A 24264-nucleotide genomic window follows, 5' to 3' on the forward strand; every position below is an offset into this window, starting at 1 on the left:
GTGTACAGCCCTTTTCCAATTTTGAACCAGTCTGCTGTTCCAAGTCTGGTCCTAACTGTTGGCTTCTTGATCTGCATACAGGTTTCTCAGAAGGCAGGTAAGGTGGTCTGGTATCCCTATCTCTTTAAGACTTTTCCACAGTTTTTTGTGATCCAGACAGTCAAAGTCTTTAGCGTAGTCAATGAAGCACAAGTAGATGTTTTTCTGGAATTCTCTTCCTTTTTCTATGATCCAATGGATGTTGGCAAGTCCTAGCTTGGCATAGGGCTTGCAATTCCCTTTCTTCATCTTATTTCCACAAACACGACTCTGGGAGAAGGAAGAACAAGTTATCTCTATAATCAGGTGAAAAAAACAAAGTCTCCAAGGCCACTCACGGAGCTGGCTAAGAACAAGATTTCTTTGTCTTTCTGTCCCAGGTTTAAACATCACTAATGTCTTCCAACACTGCATAATTAATTACTCCTCGTGACACTTCATTCTCCATTCTAAGAGACCCATGTTATCAATCCACCCATCCATCAGTTCCTCTATCATGCATCCACCCATTTTATTATTCAGTCCATCAGTTATTCAGCAAACATTTATCGAGCATTTATCATATTGAGATGCTGTTGTAAATTCTGGAAATACAACTGGGAACAATAAAAATTCCCTCCCCCGATGGAGTTTCCATTAAAGCAAAAAAAAGAAAAAAGTGAAATACATAGAATGTCAGATGCTGATAAAATACTTTTGAAGAGAAATAAAACAAGGGAGGAGGTTTGGGAATGCCAGAGTGGGAACAGAGGCTAAAATGATAAATAGGTAGTTAGGCAGGGCCTTAAGGATGTGATGACATCTGAATAGACGTTTTGCTAGTATTTAAGAGGTAAGGAGTCCAGCCTTACAGAGAGGCAGTCTAAAGATACCAATTCTTTAAAGTAAAGGTTTTAAGTATTGAGATTGGGGGATACAGCTTAGTCCTATGGTGAGGAGGGAGGGACAGAACTGGAGAACAGAGGTGTGGAGGGGAGAATTGCACTGGAGAGGTCCCCAGGGTGGCTCAAATATGCAGGAATTTTCTAAGTCATCTTAAAATGTTCAGTCTTTAGCTTAAAAACAATGGGAAGCTAATGGATGGGCTTAAGGCCTACACTAAGTTTGGGGGAAATAAGTGCGTGAGGAACACCATCTTATTTTGTTTTTTTTTTTTTTTTTAAAGATCAGCCAGGCTTCTGTGGCCAAAAGAAATGCAAATGAGAGCATAGATCTTGGTGTTCTAACTATGAGAATGGAGGGATTTGGAGAAGATTTCAAATATGCAATAAATCCAGCTGACTAATCGTCAGAGTTTAGTGTTACTCTACCAGGGAAAAGTGAAATAAATGGCTTGAAGAAGGCAGACGAATTGGTACCTGATATCTTTGCTTTTATTTTTAAATTTAAATTATTTGTGCTATATTAAAGATATACATCAAGATGATATCCAGGACTTCCCTGATGGCGCAGTGGATAAGAATCTGCCTGCCAATGCAGTGGACATGGGTTTGATCCCTTGTCCAGGAAGATTCCACGTGCTACTGAGCAGCTAAATCCCTGTGCCACAGCTACTAAGCCAGAGCTCCAGAGCCTGTGCTCCACAGTAAGAGAAGCCACCACAGTGAGAACCCCTCACACCACAACAAAGAGTAGCCCCCCACTCACCGCAACTAGAGAAAGCCCGCGCAAAAGCAACGAAGACCAAGTGCAGCCAAAAAAAGAGATGAATTAGAGCTAGCCAAATTCTCTGACTTTATGGATCCAGTGATAACCACCTGCTAGGTAAATGTGATACAGGTATAGGCATGGTATCTAATTTCTAAGTCAATATGTATTTTTCCTTTCAAAGAGCTATAAAAATATATTAAATTACACCAAAATATAAAGTGACCACAGAAATAGGGTCTAGGATTGAAATGGAAATATGCTGATAGATGTCTGAGAAAAGTTTAGAGAATTACAGAAGAAATTAACAATTGAATATCAATTTGATTAAAGTGATCTATTTTTACACTTCTGATAGATAAAATAAGAGTGCATGGATTATCCTGGCTGTTTTCCTCCCAAAAGTTTGATGATCATAAGCCCATGGAAACAGTGCCTTTTTCTTGAAATTTAAATTTTCAAATTATAAAGAAATAGTGACTTCAAACTTTAAGGTCATGATGATTTTTAAAAGGTCGTCTTTAGGCTGGTACTCAGGTGTGTGATGGACGATCTCAGTTACCAGGGTGATGGGTGTCCTTTGAGTAACCCTTTGGAACACAGATTGGCATTCTGAATTTTGAGGATTAACAAAATTCACAACTTTTAATGCAATTGTTTTACTTAATGAAATATTAAACATATAGGAAAATGCACATAGAGGGATGTTGACTACAGAATTTTAGTGAGGGGCAAAATTTGAAAAGAATCAAAATGTTAAGGGATTACTTCTAAATTATGGCACTTCTTTATAACGATGTGAGTGAGGTCATTGAAATGATATTTTGGAAGCTACATGCTAAGTTGCTTCAGTTTTGTATGACTCTGTGACCCCATAGACTATAGCCCACCAGGCTCCTCTGTCCATGGGGTTCTCAAGGCAAGAATACTGGAGTGGGTTGTCATTTCCTACTTCTGGGGATCTTCCTGACCCAGAGATTGAACCTACCTCTCTTTTGCCTCCCGCATTGGCCGGCAGGTTCTTTACCACTAGCACCAATGACGGGACAAATGCTCTCCATTTAATGTAAACGGAAAAAAGAATGAAAATCTGTATCCACAGCATAATTCCTGACTTAGTAATACTGAAATGTGAACAGCATATGGTTGTGAGTGATGGAATGTGTCTTTCTTTTCCTTTTTTAACATAAAATATTAATTCTGAATTAGGCTTTCCAAAGTAAACCAATGAAAAAGAAAGATGTTGGAGAAAGTTATTCAAATCCTCTAATATTAAAAGTCTCCTGCTGATGTGTGGCAGAACCAATGCAATATTGTAAAGTAATTAGCCTCCAATTAAAATAAATAAATTTAAATTAAAAAAAAATTATAAGGTTAAAAAAAAAATCTGTGTCTGTCTGGGGTCTTTAGTTGGGATAACTAAATGATGGGATGGGCCACTTAAAGGTAGTGTTGTCTCTTGTTCTACTTAAATTAAAGGTTGTTTCTAGAGGGGAACAGCATCTTACCCCTTCTCCTGCTGCAGATTCCCTGGGCTGGCTGCATAACCCCAGTACCAGGCTTCGGGTTGCCACCCTGCAGGAATCCACTCACCTGGCCTGTGCATGGCTAGCCATATCCTTTGGATTCACCTTGTCCAGGAGCCATTGCCTTCTCGAAGCTTCTTTCCTCCTACAGCGCCCTTGGAGCAGATTGTTTCTGGGGGTCCTGAGGACGAGTCTTGTATCATCCTTTGCTGACATCTGCTGGAATGGTCAACAGCACAAAGGGCATCAGATCAGCCTTACCGTGGTCTTCTTTCCTTACTTGGGTGGACTGGCTGCCATAACAGTGTCTGAAATTATTTCACTCACTTTTATGTCCACAGAAAAATCATCTTACTTCCATCCTATCTGAACTTCTTCACATTCTCTCTCTATTCACATACATACACTATCCATTTCTAAATTAAATACCCGCTAACTTCCACAATAACTTCTCTTCTGGAATGTGGAATTCTAAAACTAAAAGAGGATGTGAAAGAGAACTAAGTCTATGGATGCTAATTGGAGGGTTTCTTTGGAAATTTATTTCCAGAAAAATGTCCATAAATTTAATTTTCCATAAAAGTTCAGTGGATTCACAGGCCACCTGAAGTCCATCCATGGACCCCACGTGTAAGCCAAAAGGAAACAATGAGAAGTTTTAAAATGTTCAACTCTTAAAATCTAAAGTGTAATAACAAAATGACCACATGGTGTCAGTCTAACATCGATAAGACCTATTTTTCCCCAGGCGGGAGGATCTTACACTAATAAACCTGAGAATCCGAGTTAATGAAGTTTAGTAAAGCAATATCCTCTGAAAATTATTTGGCAAGATTGAGGCACTTGACTTTTGTGGGCCATACATGGTAAAGAGATCATGAGGGAAAATTGTCCACAGTAAAGGTAATTAGTCAACACCTTTTACTATTTGGAATTTGAGAGCAACGCCAACCGCATGGAGAAACTGATTTCTACTAAGCGATTTCCGGAAAATCTTAAATGCTCTCTGCCTTAAAAGTATCGCATTTCTCTTTGTTATTATCATGAGCTGAATTCTCTTCCTGCATATTTATAGTTGTCTTTAAAATTTTTTTGAAAGTCAGCTATAAAATCTAGTTTTATACTGGCTCCAGTCAAAACTGAGATAGTAATCTTTCTCTTTTATTTTTACTAAGGGAAATATACTTGAATTTTAGTGCTGAGGAAAAGACATGTTAAAAAAGAAAACTTCTCCTGAAATGCAATAGCAGCTAGAGGCCTCATTGCATCATTTTTTTTTTTTAACCAAACCAGAGTTTTTAAATTTTTAATCAGTATCCATTTCCAATGCCTCTCCCCTCTTACTCCTCAGATATTTTCTTGCACATAGTACCCAGTCAGTGGCTTCAGATTAGACTCTGGTCTATCGTCTCCAAAACGTTTTATTAAAATCTACAGTGTAAAGTATATGTATATTGAGAGATATATAAGGTTGAGCTTGCCACTTCTTTAATCTTAAATATTGTAATGTATGAAAGGAGTAGAATCTGTGGTCTTCCTGATGGGAACGTTTTTTTCATTGCTTTAGCTCTCACAGATAAGACTTATGAATAGTTTGGTACATTGCGTTAGACGTTACCTGGATGCAGTTCTCAACCACGGGATGAGACTTCTGGTGGGACTCGCCCTGAAAACTAGATAAGAAACACGCTTGGCAGATGTCAAAGTTGAGACACTTCAGACAGCGGTATCTGTCAATTAAAGTGGAAGTGTGACTTACATCACTATTAATAGGTGAGCAAAGAAAATATTATTCAGAAGAAGGAGCAGCCTAAGATAAATAAGAGGTATCTGAGCTATTGAGTGAGTATACAGCTAGATCTTCTTTTTATCATTTATTTTGTCATTTTTATAATATGACATTAAATAAATATAATTTTGTCAACGAACTATAGTAAAGAGGCCTGATTTATCCTCTCTCCCACCAAAAAATACCAAGTGTCTTTTATATGCATGGGACTGTGTGCAACAACCCTTAGGATACACTATGAAGTTTGCGGCCACATTTTGGGTAGCTGCACAAAGTGTTTGAGTAATTTCAATGCAATTGCCAACATACAGAAACCTGGAAGATTTCCAAAAAGTTAGAATTCTAAATTCTCTTGAGAATTTGTGAGATGTGATGATATTGGACCTGCGTTCCTATGTAGTATTGGGAAAAATAAAATCATAGATAAAAGAATCTAAAATAAATGTGTCATTTTTTAGAAATTTGTACATAGGAAGGAATACAGTGAAGAGCGGGAGTTCCTCATCAGCCAAGGTCCAAGTCCAAGGGAAGACGCTCAGTCGTGTCCAGCTCTTTGCGACCCCATGGACTGTAGCCTGCCAGGCTCCTCCGTCCATGGGATTTCCAGGCAAGGGTGCTGGAGTGGGTTGCCATTTCCTTCTCTAACAGCCAAGACTGAGTGACAAACACAGCCAAGTTTGTTAACACATCAGCACTGCAGACTCTATTACGAACAGTTACTTAAATCGCCTGTCAGAGGAGAGGAGACATTGAGACATTCTGCTAAGGAAGGGTGTCTCTAGGCACTCAGGGAAAATGGTGTGCTTTTTGGGGGCTTTGCTGGTGAGACCACACAGTCAAGAATTAGTAACTTTCAAGGATGAATAGGATCATACCGTTTGTAAAATATCAGGGATCTATACTTTTTCCGAAACTCCAGTACTTTGGCCACCTCATGCGAAGAGTTGACTCATCGGAAAAGACTCTGATGCTGGGAGGGATTGCGGGCAGGAGAAAAAGGGGACAACAGAGGATGAGATGGCTGGATGGCATCACCAACTTGAAGCATGTGAGTTTGGGTGAACTCTAGGAGTTGGTGATGGACAGGGAGGCCTGGCGTGCTGTGATTCATGGGATCACAAAGAGTCGGACACAACTGAGCGACTGAATTGAACTGAACTGAACTGATAGATAATTAACAATGTTGTGATTGTTTCAGGTGGACAGCATAACGAGTCAGAAATACACATACATGTATCCATTCTCTCCCAAACTCCCCTCCCATCCAGGCTGCCACATAACATTGGGCAGAGTTCCCTGTGCTATATAGTAGGCCCTTGTTGGTTATCCATTTTATATATAGTAGTGTGTACATGTATCTCCCAAAAGTGAAAGTTGCTCAGTTGTGTCCAACTCTTTGTGACCCCATGGACTGTAGCCTGCCAGGCTCCTCTGTCCATGGGATTCTCATTTGTATCATTTCTTTTTAGATTCTGCATGTAAGGGATGTCATACAATATTTCTCCTCTATCTGACTTACTTCACTCAGTATGACAATCTCTAGGTACATCCATGTTGTTGCAAATGGCATAATTTCATTCTTTTTAATGGCTGAGTAATATTCCATTATATATGGAATATATATATATAATATTCCATTATATATATACACACACAAAACATCTCTATCCATTCCTCTGTGAATGGATGTTTAGGTTGCTTCCATGTCTTGGCTATTGTAAACAGTGTTGCAAAGAACACTGGGGTGCGTGTATTCTTTTGGAACTTGTTTTTCTCCAGATATGTCCTCAGGACTGGGATTGCAGGGTCATATGGTAGCTCTATTTTTGTTTTTTTACAAAACCTCCATACTGTTCTCTATGATGGTTATATCAATTTACATTCCCACCTACAGTGTAGGAGGGTTCCCTTCTTTATCTATACCTTTTCCCCTGATATTTTAACTGATATTCAACTACAGTTTCTGTGACATAAAGTCGGGTCTTCCCCATCAGTGGCAACAATGAGCGAGGGCAAGGTGGCAGCTATTCCTTTAGGACAGTTCCTCCCTAGCCTCTTCCCCTCATTTATATACTTGTCTCGCCCCAGAAAGCATTTAAGTTTTCAATTCCTGTTTCCAAATTTACAAAAGTAAAACTATGACAAGATTCCTATACTCTTCAAGTTTTGTATCTTGATGCAAAGACATGATAGGGAAACTTGAGGTACACTAACTAGCAAGATTAAGTACTGTGTGATGAAGTGCAGAGTGAGAGGCATGGAAAATAAATGCAGTAGGAGAGAGAGGCGAAGACACCTGGGGGTGGGATGACCTGATTACTTTTTATGGAAGAAGTGAGGCTCATGCTGGGTGTAGAATGCTGGGTGGGAGATTAAGGTGAAGGAAATCCCAGGTAGAAAGAAGAGGAAGTATAGGTAATGCAGACTGGGGTGAAGAAGGGTTTAGAGCTTGTCACATCTATCAGACCTACAGATAACTCTGAAGAACAGAGGAATAAAAGGTTGGAAAGTTCCTGAGGCCAGATGGCAGAAGGGCTTTTGACCAAAGTCATTGGAAGGTAAAGCAGGAGAATTCAAGTGCCATGAGACCAACTCTCACGGCCCTTGTTCACTGCTGTCCCTGACACCTAGACTCACAGTGGGGTATTAATAGAGTGTTGAAGGGCTATCATAGTAGCACAGAAAACATTTTTGAGCCCTCACTATGCAGCAGGCAAGGGACATGCATTGACATAGTTAATCCCCATGAAAGTTCTTTAAGGGAAGGCATTCTTATTGTTACCCTCATTTGAAGAAACCGATTTCTTTAAATCAATTCTTAAAACTCAAAGAGATCTTAAGCAAACGCACAAAGTTACACGATGACTTGGTAATGGTTTAATTGGGCTTTGAGGCCAGGGATACCATCCGAATGGAGAGCCAGCTATTTTAACCTATGTAACAGACCACCCAGAGGAGACTTCCCTGGTGGTCCTGTGGTTAAGACCCCACACTCCCAATGGAGGAGGCCTGGGTTTGATCCCTGGTCAGGGAACTAGATCCCAAGTGCCACAATTATGAGATCACATGCTGCAACTAAAAGATCGAGCGTGCTGAAACTAAGACCTGGTTAAATCAAGTAAGTAAACAATAAATAAATACACGTATATATAAGGGTTTCCCTTATAGCTCAGTTGGTACAGAATCTGCCTGCAGGTGAAGGATACCCGGGTTCGATTTCTGGGTTGGGAAGATCCCCTGAATAAGGAAATGGCAACCCACTCCAGTATTCTTGCCTGGAGAACCCCATGGACAGAGGAGCCTGGTGGGCTACAGTCCATGGGGTCACACAGAGTCAGATACAACTTAGCAACTAAATCACCAAACCCCACCAAATGTATATATAAAATAGAATACAAAGGCAGGAAACCTGACTTAGAGTCACATGCCACCATTACTAGAGGACCTTGAAACAGAAACTTAAGTTCATGGTTTTGAAGATACCTGGTACATGGTAGGTTTTCAATGAACATTTATTGATTGAGTTAAATGAATGCCTTTGTTTCTTCAAGGAGGAAAATGGGGCTAGTAAATCCTGACCACTAGGCCTTGTAAGAGTGTGAAGTCACTCAGTCATGTCCAACTCTTTGCAACCCCATGGACTGTAGCCTGCCGGGCTCCTCAGTCCATGGAATTTTCCAGGCTAGAGTACCGGAATGGGTTGCTATTTTCTTCTTCAGGGGATCTTCCCGACCCAGGAATTGAACCCGGGTCTCCCGCATTGCAGGCAGACGCTTTACCATCTGAGCCACCAGGGAAGCCAAGGCCTTTGTAAAGTTTTACACAACTTTGAAAATTATTCAACATGCATACTCAGGGAGACGTGAAGTGTATAACATGAAGCATTTTTTTAATAAGATGATGTGATGAGCCATCTTTACTGGCTGCTTTATTTGGCTTTATGGCATGGTTGCAGTTAGTTCCTTAGGACAATATGGTGACCCTAACCTTGGCTTTGCTCCTCCATGCTCTGAAACTACCGACAGAGGCATGAGAGCGGGTGCAGTGTGGATAACAAGCTGGTCTGTTGTTGATGCTTTTACTCACAAAGAACCCCGTTATTTCCCCCTAATCTCATTTCAAAATTACATGCTCTTCAGGAGTCTAAGTGTGACACATCCTGCTAAACTTGGACCCTCAGCTTAGGAACAATCTCTGGTCTTTCTCTCTGACTTTAGGAGGCCAAGTCTTGCCCTCCTCTTGCTACCTCCAGATCTATGAACACTTCTGCTCTAAGATGACTTTATGACACTCAATCAAAGTAAAAGCCTTGATGCTATAGCTGTGGTTTTCTGAGAGCCAAAAGCACAGGTTTAAGGTCAGACCTATAACGTATTCAAGCACTTTCTAATAAGCTCAGATGGTTACAGCTAAGAGAAGCCTAAGTCGTACTTTGATTCACCCATCCTTCTCTTGCTTACAAAGAAACTGTGGTCTGGAGAAGCTCATGGTCATGCCCAGATGACTCAGCTGTCTGCATGTATGAGAACTATACATTGCCTTAGATTTCTAGGACAAAAGATGGGCCACACAGAGGTGTTTCTAAGAAGAAGTTTAATCTTACTCTTAGCAGGTAGGGACACAACCTAAAACTTACAATATGGCATATTTGGCCCTATGCTTTTGCTATCTTTTTTTTTTTTTTTTGAGTGACCTGAGCAAGTCATTCACAAACTAAGAGTCCTTGATAAAATAAAAATAATAATACCTGCTTTATGTTATAATGTTATTATGTTATAATGATTTTGAAAAAAATACATCAATGTTAAATTTGTATTTTATGTAACTGCAAAAACGAATTCTGTGTCTGGCCCAGTACAGGATACAGTGTAACTGCTATGTAATACTTGTGTATTGAGTAAATGATTATGATATACTTGTAATATAGAAAATCATATTAATGTTTTCCCACTGCCCAATTTAAAAAAGAGTTTACTTTTCATTGTAGTGTGGATATTTCTTTGGTGTAGCTTGCCTGGTTACCAGCAGTTGGGGCCATTGGTATGTTTTATTGTTTCAACTTGTGTTATTTGTGAAGTTTCTGTGAATGAAATTTCATTGTGTCCTCAGAATTCTCTGCAAAATCAATTCACTTTCTCAGCAAAATGAAAACCTGATTTCCAGTTCTTAGTGAGCTCAACAGACTTATTTTATATCAGACCTATTTTATGTCACTTCTCCTGCCCCTTCTGCGCATACCCCCTTTTTTAACCAGTTTTGAGTTCCCAGGTTGTCCTAGCTCGTCAGTTTCACCACATCACTAGCCCCTGTTACACCTGGGTTCACCCACCATGGTGATGGTCACCCACTTGCCTGGCCCCCACTTGCTGGCTTCCTTCTCTCCTCCCCATCTTTAATAATAACACAAATTTTACTTCTTTATTGTTTTATTTAGAGGAAACCTACAACACCCTTTTCCTAAGATGGGATTTTGAGTGTCATCTAAAAGCCATGGAAAGATCTGAATTTCTTGTGTCCAAACCTAGCTTTCAAATCTGCCTTTTCCTCCAGGAAAAGAGAAGCTCTGGCATGAGCAGCTCCTATAAAGCCTCATTTGTTTTGGTTTCAAGGCATGTTCTCAGTCGCCTCCACGAGGAGGCAGCAGAGCATCACGGTTGCAGAGCAGGGGCTCTGCATTCAGTCCACAGCCTCAGCCACTTGCTAACCACGTGAGCTTAAGCTCAGGTTATTTAGCATCTCTGCTAAATAATAATAATACCACCATTAGGCATGATAACACCATTTTGTATATGGAGTTATAATGCTTTACACAAATGATCCATGTGAACCACACAACCTAATATTTGTTCAGCATTTAACAAATGTTAACAAGGTCCTATCGTACAGGGAATCATAGTCAATATCCTATGATAATCCATAATGGAAAAGAATGCTTGTATGTATAACTGAACCACTTTGCTGTACAGCAGAAATTAACACAACACTGTAAATCAATTATACTTCAAAAATATTTTTAAAGAACAAAAAATGTAAACTGTTGTTATTGTTATGGTTAACTACAAAATATTTAAAAGAGTTTTGGTAACAAAAGACAAAGAAATTTCCCCTTAAGGAATAAAAATATCTACCGGTCTGAGTATGTGTTACTAGAACTTAATATTCCATTAATTATAGAAGGTAAAATAAAATATAAGCAGGATCACTCATACAGGAAATTATTATTCCCCACCCCCCCCACCCCCCGCCAAATCAGCTGAGTTCTGAAAGTGTGAATAGTACAACCAAAAGAATCTGGGGAGAAGAAGCTCCAACTCTAGATCCATTTGGAGAGTGATGGTCTGTGTAACAGTGATGAGTGACTGTACCTCAGTCCTGTGATGGGAAAGTTCCTGCAGATTCTACACCGAACAGGGTGAGTGGCCATTTCAGTGGCTGACAGTCGATAGCAGGTTGGGATCCATAAGAGGATGGGAGGCTCAGACTGCAACCAAGACAGGAATTTCTCTTCTTTGATTACTGGGCTCAACACCTGAAAAACAGTGGCACAGTCAAATATGTTTCCAAGCATGACTGCAGTCTCTTGTAGAGATGAAAATGTATTTTCATCTTCTCTTCTGGCTCTGTTTCTGTTGACTCTGCTGAAGCTTATCTCATGCAAAGGTGGGGCAAGTCTACCTCCTGAATTAGGCTGTCTGGGATGCCTGTGGAGTAGTAGGTCTGTGATTGAAATGGGTCAGCAGCTGTGTCTGCCCCCAGTTCCCAAGGACATGTGCGTGGCACTCACCCCTTGGAAACAGCTGCGTGTAGCACTCTCCACAGAGCACAGAGCACGACTTTCCCCAACAACAGTTGGAATCTACAAGAGGCAAGAAACCCTGTGTCAGTGATTAAGAAATGGTGGCCACACCCGAGCAGTGGCACTTCTGACCAAAGAGTCACACCTAACTGGTGTATGAGGCTGGATGAGCTGTTTCAATTAGGCAAATAAGACATGTGTGGATTTTGTGCAGTATATGAATAGAGACAAAGAGTGAACAAGTGGGGAGAAGTGGGGCTGGGACGAGAAGAGTAAGAAGTTCTGGCAATGAGGGCAATACAGGGAGGGCTTCCATGTTTCTCTTGTGACCCCAGTTAAATTATTTAACCTTTCTTTGCCCTTGGACTGCAAAGAGATCCAACCAGTCCATCCTAAAGGAAATCAATCCTGAATATTAATTGGAAGGACTGATGCTGAAGCTGAAACTCCAATCCTTTGGCTACCTGATGCGAAGGACTGATTCATTGGAAAAGACCCTGATGCTGGGAAAGATTGAAGGCGGGAGAAGGGGACGACAGAGGATGAGATGGTTGGATGGCATCACCGACTTAATGGACATGAGTTTGAGTAAACTCTGGAAGTTGGTGATGGCCAGGGAGGCCTGGCGTGCTGTAATCCATGGGGCCTCAAAGAATCGGACACGACTGAGTGACAGAACTGAACTTGCCTTTGTTCACCTACCAATTACATATAACAATGATATCATTTAAAGTTCAGGGCAGTTTTAAGAAAAACCTTTTCAAACACACATCATCTTATTTTAATAAATGCCAATTTTCGAGGCAGGGCAGTTATTATCCTTGTTTACAACAAGAAATAATTGAGATCTGATATTTTGCTCAAGGTAAAACAAACAAAATAGATGAGAATTACTATACACGTGAGATCTCCCTCCAAGACTCTTTACTCTGTTGAGGGGTTCTCCCAAAGCTTTGTCACACCTGGACCTGATTTGTATTCCAATGGCTTGATTTAACACTACCTCACTCAGTGGTTTCTATCTTTCACTCAGTCACATTAAGGAGTTTAACTAAGGGACTGAGAACCCCCTGTGACTGCTGAGATGGCCAGGGACTCGCCCTGACATTAACTATATGCACAGATACATGTACCTGTCACCTCCATTTATGCCCATTTGGTCACGTGTCCTAATTTCATGTCTGATGCCTTCTACAGCACAGATTGTCAGCAGGCATTGCTCCCAAGCTCAGAAGTAATTTCAAAGACCCCCCTGCTGAGTCCATCAACTCGAATAAACATTCTTCTAATCAGGAAAGTGGCACTTAGAACCACTTTGCTGACAATTAGCCAGGCAGAAGTCAACAAACATTTGTGTAATTGTGACAAGATGGCTTGTACTTTAAATTAATAATAACCCCATCACCAGCTGAACTAAACATGATGTGTTATTTGGCTTTTATCTGAAAAAATAACTCATTACCCCTACTTTGGCCTGTGAATGCTGATGAACTAACTGAACCACTTATTTGGATGATATCTTGAGCCCTGGGAAAGGGCTTTAGCCTCATTTGTATGGTAAGGAAATTGAATCAGATAGGATTCACTAGCCAGTTCTGGGATTCTGATATGAGTCAAAAGAAAATTCACTTCTGTTGTGGGTTTTAACCTACATTTTTGGCTCTTAAGTGTGTGCACAAAGATTTTGTGCCCATTTGACTAATTTCTTGCAGATAATCTAAGGAAGAATTAAATCTGGCTAGAGGGCCTGCAGTATAGGCAGAACACCACTTGAAATGATAATTAGGGTTCTCGGGGGGAGGGGGTGGGATCACACAGAGGGGCCTGGAATTCTCGATGGGAACCCATCTCGGTGTTCTTAATGGAAGTCAATGGGATGATAATTTGCTATGCAAATCTCCACCTTCCTAACAGCTTTCTCAGGAGCCTACTGATGCATGAGGGGGAGACAGCCCTGCAGGAGCTGCCATTTCAGCAGCTCGTTGACCTTGGTTGAGCCTGAAACAAGGGCAGATTTTTAGGGCCTCTTGGGTGGGGAGCCAGCCTGGGGCCAGCTGTACTAGTGAGGAAGTGGTGTAGGATTTCAGAAGGAAGATGCCCCTCCGTCCATCTTGTTTCATCACATCCATTTCACCACTTCAGTCTAACTAGACTGATTGCATAAATGGATGGGCAGATGCGGGGATTGTTGAGGCAGTAGCTTCTTAAGACATGCCTGAGAGTCAGCAGAAAACTGGTGACAGGATCCATGTGCTGGGGCAACCACCAGAAGAGCTCTTTGAAAACTACATCTGAGATTTGAACCTTAGAAATGAAAAAAAGATCATTGTTCCACTTAAGAAATATGAGTATCTTAAACGTTGTTTAAAATTTACACAATAAATTAAATACTAATTATTGCAATCAGTATGAACATAAACTCTTAATATTAAGACCAAATCAAAGCAAGGGTAACTTTTTTAATTTTTATTTTTTTCGGGAAAAGTAATTATATTTTATTTATTTAATTTTATTTTTCGGCAGCACTGCATGGCCTGCAGTGCATGCCAGGCATGCAGGATATTCCCGACCAGAGATCAAACCCATCCCTCTTGTAGTGGAAGTGTAGTCTTAACCACTGGACCACCAGGGAAATTCCTGCAAAGGTAATTTGGGTAGGTTTTCCTAAATCATATTCCTTGTCTGATAATCTTTCTCCTTACCCACCTCTCACTCTTACCGTAATAATCCCCGGTTCAGCATCTTTGGTTCTCCAGGGTACCAGAATATGCCAGCCCCAAATATACCTCCTTGGCATATGTATTATTTTGAACTAAAAGTCATTGAGAGCCAATAGTGGCAGAAAAAGCACTAAAAATAGGACACAGGTTTTCCTTTTGTAAAGGTAACTTACATTTATACAGTAAATTTATTTTTACCAATAGTGTCTCCCTCTACCTACCAGGAAGAGGACTCTTAACAACCCTTGTTAGGGGAGAAATCACAGACTTAAATGTGCATAACAAACCCTACTAAACAACCCTGGTTCACCATAGATGATCTATTTCCTGATCATCTTCTCATAAACTTGCCTCCCCAACCTAGAAGCCCAGAGTCCCTTTTCCTTTGTTTACCGTAAAATAGCTTACAAGCCTGAGTTTTATCTACTTCTTTGAGTTACTCATCACTGGGTGTTCCCATGCACCATACACATGAATAAACTTTGGTTTGTTTTTCTCTTGTTAATTCTTTTACAAGTCTAATTTACAGGGCCCTAATTTACAGAACTTAAGATGGGTAAGGGAAAAAGATTTTTTTTCTTCCCTACAGTCCAGAACCAGGGGGGAAATGACAGAAAATTACTATAGTTTCACAGTGCAGAAAACCTAGTTCAAGAATTTTACTGGGGCTTGAAGAATACCAGAGGCATCCTTAAAGCAGGGATAAAAGATACAGAGACAGTAATCACTTGTACACAAAATAATCCAGAGCCTACATAACTCATTTGCAGAAGATCTTGCTTGGTTACATCATTTTTTACAATTAAGAAGCATATTTACATTAAGGAGGTTAGATTCCTTATTAATTGGATGAAAACAATGTTATATTTGCACATTCTTCTTTTTAAATTTAAATTTATTTATTTTAATTGGAGGCTAATTACAATATTGTATTGGTTTTGCCATACATCAACATAAATCTGCCACGGGTATACACATGTTCCCCATCCTGAACCCCCCTCCCACCTCCCTCCCTGTACCATCCCTCTGGGTCATCCCAGTGCACCAGCCTCAAGCATCCTGTATCCTGCATCGAACCTGGACTGGCAATTCATTTCTTATATGATATTATACATATCATTGAAACATACGTTTCGATGCCATTCTCCCAAATCATCCCACCCTCTCCCTCTCCCACAGAGTCCAAAAGACTGTTCTATACATCTGCGTCTCTTTTGCTGTCTCGCATACAGGGTTATTATTACCATCTTTCTAAATTCCATATATATGTGTTAGTATACTGTATTGGTGTTTTTATTTCTGGCTTACTTCACTCTGTATAATAGGTTCCAGTTTCATCCACCTCATTAGAACTGATTCAAATATATTCTTTTTAATTCTTAAAGCATAGAAAATGATGGAAATCAACTATTGAGTATTCAGGGCTGCATTTCATCTATGTGTTCATTAAGCACTTGTTAAAGCCTTAGTAGGCTTCCCTGGTGGCTCATCGGTAAAGAATCTGCCTGCAATGCAGAAGCTGCAGGAGATGCAGGTTCTATCCCTGGGTCAGGAAGATCCCCTGGATGAGGGCATGGCAACCCACTCCAATAATCTTATCTGGAAAATCCCTTGGACAGAAGAGCCTGGTGGGCTACTGTCCACTGGATTGCAAAGAGTCAGACATGACTTAGCACATAACGCATGCACACATGAAGACTTTAGTATCAAGCACTTTTCAAGCTATTGGAGACATAAAGATCACTGAGATATAATCGTTGCCTTTGAGAAGCAGCCTAGTGGGAAAATCACATATCTAAGACATGACTGCAATAAAATTTGACAAGTGCTATAACAAAGTTATTTACAAGGAGTTTAAGAAGTTTTCAGGGATGAGGTGACTAATATTTTGAGTAACCTGAAAGACAAACAGTATTTGTCAAGTAAAGGAGAGGCAGTGGTGTTGTGGACAGATGTTCCTGCACAAGCCAGGAGTGGACCGTGTCAGGTACAGCAAGGATTTTGATATGCAGGACAGACAAAGCTGGAAGGAGTATAAGCAAAAATTAAAACACTGTGGAATACACAAAGGAAACCACTGGATAGCTTTTCATTGGGGATTATCTGAACCTATAGAGATGTGCATCACTCTCTTTGATCAGGCTCCCTTATAATTTTATAGAGATTAATGTCAATTTGTTGACAACTGATCACAGTGCAAATAGTTTCTATTTATGGACATGCAAAATGAATTCTCTCGTGGTTGAGCAACAACTCCCACCCCTACCCAAGCCACTCTTGGGTCCACCTGCAAATTCATTACAACATTCTTAATCTATCAGTTTGTCTGTTCTTTAGTTATTTCTTTCAACTTGTTGTGACATCTTACTGGAGCCCTCTTATAGTTAATAAATAAAAAACTGAATAAATTTTTATATTTCTTCACTTTGAGTTACAAATATTTATTTGTTTGCATTAATTTTAAATATGTATAAGTATCATGATTTTACCTCTTTTTGAAAGTAGAAGATTGGAGAAAGCTTTGTTTGTGATACTAAGGAGTTTAGGTTTTATTCTATAGATAGAAATAGCCAATGAGGAATTTTAGACACTTACATTGACATTTGGAAGAGTCATTGGCTGCTGTGTGGAGGAAGAATTGGAGAAAGGAGAGGCTTGAGTTGGGCAAACCAGTTAGGAAATAATTGCAATAGGTCAGACTATACTCAGATATTACCAATGGCTAGAGAAGAGAAAGATTGCTTGGAGAACTATATCAAGATAGAATCGACACTGTAAAGAATAAGACCCTTTAATAATTAATATGACAAATATAACTGGAACACATTTAGAACTCTTGAGCATTAGAGGTTTACCTGTTGTAGATCTGTTAGTAGGTTTCTCAAAACCCTTCGAGTCATGCGTGCTCCCAAATCATGACCTCCCCTGTTATTTTCTGCATAGAGCTGAAAAAGAGCTAGACATATAAGGGGGAAGAGAAACCTTTAATTGAATACTTGCATATATCTTTGAAGAGCATGTGCTTTGAATCCTAAACACTTAATTTGCGGGTTTAAAGAGGGAAAGAGGAGAAAGTTATAATTCTTGATTATCCGCTTGCTATTTTGAAAGCTTCCCAAACTAAGTAACTTGAAAAGTAGTGAAGAGCCACTCACATTTCTATTTTTTTTCTAATTTTTGATAATTGAGCACATTGATGACAAACACCATGAGTTTGGTGAATGGTGATGGGAGTAGGGACTGCCTTAAGAGAATAAGAACTACTGGTGTCTGAATAATCTCTATACAAATAAATATAACAAATTATGAATAGTTAGAACACACAGATCAACATTTTGGAAAATTCTAAGTTTTGCTGGGTACATGCTGAACCAGAGCTGTGTGGTAGTGGGGATACAGGAGTGAGTGAAGAAGGTCACGTGTTGGAGAGGTCTGGTGGTCACCACACTTCAGACACTCTAAACCCCTACTTACGTTACCTGTGTATTTTGTCAGAGGACTGTCCCCTGAGAGGGTGATCAGAGCAGCTGCTGCAGGTGCAAGCTTGATAAAACCCGTTCCTGTGCTGCATGGCAACAACAAAAAAAACAACAGAGGCAAGAATGGGAAAGGCAGGGTTATTCTTATAAAAACCATGACTATGAATGAACATTTCTGACATCATGTAACAAGTTCACGCTCTTCATGGTCTGTTTTCCCATATCTAGAATTTGACAGGACAAATAACTGAATAGAAATATTTCATCCTTCATGATTTCTTCATTCATGTGTTCAACAAATATTTATTGGGTGCTTTCTCGATACAAAGTACTACCCTAGGCACTGGGGACCCAGGGGTGCGCCCTCTCTTCCTGGACCACGTGGTCTCATTGTCTTTAGGGTTCACAGGTCCAGAAACCAAACAACAGAGACACGGACCAAAGGGCAGGCAGAATGAGCAAATCTGTATGTTAAAAAAATCTGCTTCTTCTCAGGTCACTACCTAGAGCCTCATCTGGCTGTGCTCACCAGCTATGCAGTTAGGAAAGCTACAGAACAATGTATCAAAGGCAAGTGGGTTGTTAGAGGCAGGCGTTGAATATAGAAAGGACAGCCAAAAGCTTAATGCTTAAGGAGGCTGAAATCAAGAAAAAAAATCACCTGAGAACATATTTATATATTGTTTGCAGGACAAAAAATAAACAATAAACTAGTAAGGAATTTGCCAAATGGTTAAACTGTCCTTGTCTCTAGGATGCAGGCTTTGGGGGTGATATTGCTTCTTCCTTACTCTTTCCTGCACTTTCCAGATGTTTTATATTCACTGCGAGTTTTTAAAAGTCCGTTCTACAAGACGAAGCCAACTGGGTCAAGACCACATAAGATAAACACAGCTGAAGTGGAGCAAAAAAAGTGATAAACTCGAGTTCAGTGAAACACACACACACACACACACAACACCACTGACTCCAGAGCATGCATAATCAAGCCTTTGATAAGGTGGAAATGTTTATGTACCTTCCAAGTCATATGTTGAAATCCTAGCTCCCAGTGAGAGACTATTTAGAGGTAGGATATGGGGAGATGACTAGGTCACAAAGGTGGGACTCTCATGAACTAGATTACTGTTACTACAAAAAAGACCCCAGAAAGCTCTTTCACTCTCTTCCACTATGTGAAGACACAGCCAGAAGATGGATCTCTGAGTGCTTGGAAGTGGTTTCTCACCAGACCCAAGCGTCTGCAGCTGCCTTTGATCTTGGACTTCCTAGTCTCCAGAACTGTGAGAAACAGATGTCTGTTAAGTCACCTGGTCTATGGTATTTTTGTATAGCAACCCAAACAGACTAAGACAAGAGGTCAGCCATTTATGCACAGGTTATTCAAGCTTATCCCACAAACAGAAACTGATGAATGGTTATAAAGAAATAAACAAAGAAATAAATTACTGGGGACTCATGTTGGGAAAGATTGAAGGCAAGAGGAGAAGGGAGTGAAAGAGGATGAGATGGTTGGATGGCATCACTGACTCAATGGACATCAGTTCAAGCAAGTTCCAGGAGATAATGAAGGACAGGGAAGCCTGGCATGCTGCAGTCCATGGGGTCGCAAAGTGTCAGACATGACTTAGAGACTGAACAAGAAAAAGTGTAATTTTCAGTATCTATAGATGCGTAATTGCCCTAGAAAAAGGTGTGTATGCTTCTCTAGAGTGGAAATGAAGTTTGTATGAAAATGTGGATTTTCCTTCTTATTGCTTTGCATGAATCATTTATGTTAGTGAGGTTGATAAGCATGTACTTCTTTGTTCCCCTTCTGAATGAGTAATACATTTGAGGAAAACAAACAAAGAAGCTTTCTTAGACCTCAAACCCTGAGCAAATATTAGACATCCTTAGTTTGTCAATGACCAGAGGCAACTGCATACCCCCTATTAGGTCACAGCTTGAGCTCTTCATCCTCACCTGTCATACATTGTAGTGAGAAGGCTCAGAGTGAGTTCTGAAGCCCTGGGGTGCATCTGTCCTGGTTTTTCCACTCTGACTTTCTGGAACATCTCCTGCAGAGCCTGAAAAAGCTGCTGAACGGAGAGGGTGCTTTCTCCTGCCTCCCAGAGACTCTGATGTCGTAGGACATGCTGAATCAGAGAACTGCCAATCAAGTCCACTGCAGGAAGCAAAGGAAACACTGCATCATCTGTGATGGGAACAAAAGGCTTCAAAAAAGTAAACATCATCTAGTCTATAAGACATTTTTTTAATGGCAGCTATTTTTTAAGAGAGTTACATATGACCACAATTTGGATACAGTGTATTAGTTGCTTAGTTGTGTTTGACTCTTTGTGACCCCCTGGACTAAGCCTGCCACACTCCTCCCTCCATGGGATTCTCCAGGCAAGAATACTGGAATGCGTTTCCTTCTCCAGATCTTTTCGACCCAGGGATTGAACCTCGGTTTCCTACATTGCAGGCAGATTCTTCACCATCTAAGCCACCATCTTGTACATAATTCAGGCATTCCTATTCTGACAGTTGATTTGATTTTGGAAAAGTGCGTTTGTTAGTGAAGGAAAGTTAGAATATTATTCCCAGTATAACCTCTAAGATGTGACTTTAAAGTAGGAAATTAAAAGGTAAAGAAGTGAAAAACTTGAAAACAGCTTTCTGAGGAAATTAGAATACTGGTGAAAACTTGGGGGAAACATTTTTTATACTCTTTATTAAGTCGATTGAGCAAATTCACCATGCATGTTTACATAACTTTTTTTCCTGGTGCATAGCCTAGCTCAAGAAGGAATATTGTATGTTAAAACACAATTGCGTTACTTTAAAAGCCCAGTGATCTTTATAAGAGAACAGTTGCTGAATTATCAGACTCTTTAGGTCTCACCCTTGCCTTAGTAATATTTATTTTTTTGATCTTGGCCCTGTCAGTATTACTATCCTGGAAGGCACTTAATAAAACCAAAGTTGCTTACAAAAAATAATGGTTTATTTCTTACATATCTTTTTTATCACATTCTCCTAAAAATGTTACAAGGCAATGAAGATAAGGGAGAATGAAATAGAATCAACCCTATGGTTTCTTGCAGATGGAGAATGACAGACAAAATGAATAAACACCCACTCGTGCCATCTGAGAGATGGGGATGTCAGTGGCACCAAGAGCTGCTGGCATTTAAAATGCTTCAGCTTGTGCAGTGATAAACCCCGTGTTTCTGTCTACTTCGTAAATCAACCTCACAGATGAGAAATCTAGCAAATATAATAAAATTTTTTATTTGTTCTCTGATACCACTTTTAAGGGGAGAGTCTAAGGAAGTGAGGGGGTAGGTTTGGGGATGTGATTTTAATAAAAACCTGGCTGCAGGTGGTGGAGGCTGCAAACTCTTTTATTATTATTCAATCGCAAAACCTATCACCTCGGCCTGGCCTGCTGTACACAGGATGCTGTGTCTTCTGCTGAGAGTTCTATACTACAGCAAAACAGATAACAGTGGTGTCCATTAATCTCACCACCAGATTTGTGTAGCAATGCTCTCTAGCTCCCCAGATCCTGCTGCCTGGAGCTCACGATATGCTTTATCTTGGTGTCTGGGACTTTTCTTTTTGTTTTCCAGTTTTTGTGTGGCTATCTTCTATAGGTAGAAATTTCCAACTTCTCCCTGTGTGTACTGTTACTATTTCCCATGAGTATTATTTATATTCACTGTTTTTGATGCCAGGTATAATAAAAGTTCAAAAAGGTACATCCTCAAATTACATTGCATCAATTATAGGCATTAATGATGGAGGCTCATATAACATTGGCTGCTAACTATCTTTACTAGGAGACATTCTCCAGGAAAACAGTATAATTGAGGGTGAATTTTTTTGAGTGTATTCTTTTTTGTGTGAATTTCTGGAATTAGTGATTGGTCTATATCCATGAATAAAAAATTTTTAGGCCAAGAATCCCTTCTTCAAAGGGATTCTTTCACATAAGTGCAGTATGAAAGATAGAGAAAAACAGAATTGTTCTGGTGTAGGAACAACTTTTGGGTTGTCTTTTGGGTTTTCTTGGCTTGCCTGTACTTCCTTTTCCTGCCTGGCTGACGCTTTCTTATCCTACTTCACACCCATGTCTACGCTGTGAAGCAATTTGGAAACCACTAGTCTATCTAACCTATTAGGCAGAAAGTAATAGATAAAAAAATTTCAACCTTTATATATACATGTGTATATATATATGTTAAAAATTTCATTTAGATCTGCTGTAATAAATGTCATAAATCATTTCACATGATTTTTAAATGCTATATAAAACTTATTAGAAATCAATAATTTAGATATGCTGAATGCCTATTGTTTTTCATAGTCAGGACACAAGTCATTTTGTTTTGGAGAATTCTTACAGGATAAACATATTACTATATTTTACCATATTTTGCCTAGTTATAACCATATAGGAGAAAAAACAGTGGCATTCAATCAGATAAAATTTAATGCAAAAGAGCAGTTAAGAAAATTCTCAAGAAATTTTTAAACTTTATGGCCTGAGGATTATTCATCAAAACTTACTTTTGCAGGTTCAGAAAGAGGGGGAACAGCTTCAAAATGCAAATATTAAGTGGTAGGGGGAATTTAGAAATGTTTATATTTGAATCTACAAGTTAGATTAAACTAACTTATCTTGTTATTTTATTTTGCATCAGTAATGGTATCCTGAAAAATAAACAAACAAACAAAAAATAATAATTCCAGAAACAAAGTAGGAAAATTTTTTTTAAGAATTAAAATTCTCGTCCATAAACAATTAGCAAAGCTGCATGTGGACTGAGTACACAGGAGTATCTTACCCACTTCATCTTCTCTGTTACAAGTGGGGTACATGCACAGGTCCAACCTTCTGGATTCAGCAGTCACTCACATGGGGGAGTTTTCGGTTCTCTGTGCATTTTACTTTATGCAGTAGGGTCAGGTTATTTCAATGTTTCAAGAAAGCCTGTACTTACATTGGCACAGGGTTTGCACTGATCGTAATTTGAAGGCTGTTCTGTAAGTGGAATTCTCAATACTATTAAGAGCATCTGTAAAGAAAACATGAAATATCATAGATAAAGGACTCTCCCATTAGATAAATCTTGTAAGGAAATCTGAGCAAGCACATTATGCTGCTTAGTCACTAAGTCGTATCTGACTCTTTGTGGACTGCACCCCCTGTCCCCCAGGCTCCTGTGTTCATGGAATTTTCCCAGGCAAGAATACTGGAATGGGTTGCCATTTTCTTTTACAGGGCGTCTTTCCTACCCAGGAATTGAACTCATATCTCCTGCATTGGAAGGCAGATTCTTTACCACTGAGCCACCTGGAAAGCCAAGTGAGCCGAGATTCTTTACCACTGAGTCACCTGGAAAGCCAAGAAAGCCAAGTAGCCTTACTTTATTTTGCAGGTGAGGAAAGTCTAGTACTAGTACTAAGTCGCTTTAGTCATGTCCGACTCTTTGCGACCCTGTGGACTGTAACCCACCAGCCTCCTCTGTCCATGGGATTCTCTAGGTAAGAATACTGGAGTGGGTTGCCATGCCCTCCTCCAGGGGATTTTCCCCACCCAGAGATTGAACTCACGTCTTCTGCAGCTCCTGCATTACAGGCAGATTCTTTAGTGCTGAGCCATCAGGGAGGCCCATTGCTCTTTCCTACCTGGGAGCAAATAATAATGTACTACAGTGTCCTTGAATTCTCTGGTGGTCCAGTGGTTATGGCTCTGTGCTTTCACTGCCGATGGCCCAGGTTCGATTCCAGGTCAGGGAACTAAGATCCCATAAGTTATGAAAGAAAAGAAAGTGAAATCGCTTAGTTGTGTCTGACTCTTTGCGACCCCATGGACAGTAGTACACCAGGCTCCTCCATCCATGGAATTTTCCAGGCAAGAGTACTGGAGTGGGTTGCCATTTCCTTCTCCAATAAGTTATGAGGTGCGGTCAAAAAAAAAAAGTTTCCCAGGTGGTGCTAGCGGTAAAGAACCCTCCTGCCAATGCAAGAGAAATAAGAGACATGGATTCGATTACTGGGTCAGGAAGATCCCCTGGAAAAGGGCATGGCAACCCACTCCAGTATGCTTGCCTGGGAAATCCCAAGGACAGAGGAGCCTAGTAGGCTATAGTCCATAGGGTCAATTTAGCGACGTAAACAGCAACACTGTCCTAGCCTGCAGGTGGCACTAGAGAGCATCCTCTGAGCCCCCTACACTAAGTAAGCAGTCCGCCAACGAGGACTCCTCTATGAA

At 40.1% G+C, this 24264-nt stretch overlaps 1 protein-coding gene across 1 annotated transcript in view; it reads right to left on the minus strand.

Annotated features, from left to right (window-relative positions):
• The window catches only part of DYTN (dystrotelin), a 52777-nt gene extending 29577 nt beyond the window's left edge, over window positions 1–23200 (minus strand). The window contains exons 1-8 of the mRNA XM_010802287.3: window positions 22991–23200; window positions 19962–20163; window positions 17997–18082; window positions 17373–17473; window positions 11786–11857; window positions 11367–11530; window positions 4831–4942; window positions 3280–3428 (exon numbers count right to left, since the gene is read on the minus strand). Of these exons, the coding sequence (XP_010800589.2) occupies window positions 3280–3428; window positions 4831–4942; window positions 11367–11530; window positions 11786–11857; window positions 17373–17473; window positions 17997–18082; window positions 19962–20163; window positions 22991–23090 (986 nt within the window). The 5' untranslated portion in view covers window positions 23091–23200. The remainder of the gene's footprint in view (window positions 1–3279; window positions 3429–4830; window positions 4943–11366; window positions 11531–11785; window positions 11858–17372; window positions 17474–17996; window positions 18083–19961; window positions 20164–22990) is intronic.
• Window positions 23201–24264: the final 1064 nt, after the last annotated feature.

The sequence above is a fragment of the Bos taurus genome, chromosome 2 (assembly GCF_002263795.3).
Source record: "Bos taurus isolate L1 Dominette 01449 registration number 42190680 breed Hereford chromosome 2, ARS-UCD2.0, whole genome shotgun sequence".
Taxonomy (NCBI): domain Eukaryota; kingdom Metazoa; phylum Chordata; class Mammalia; order Artiodactyla; family Bovidae; genus Bos; species Bos taurus.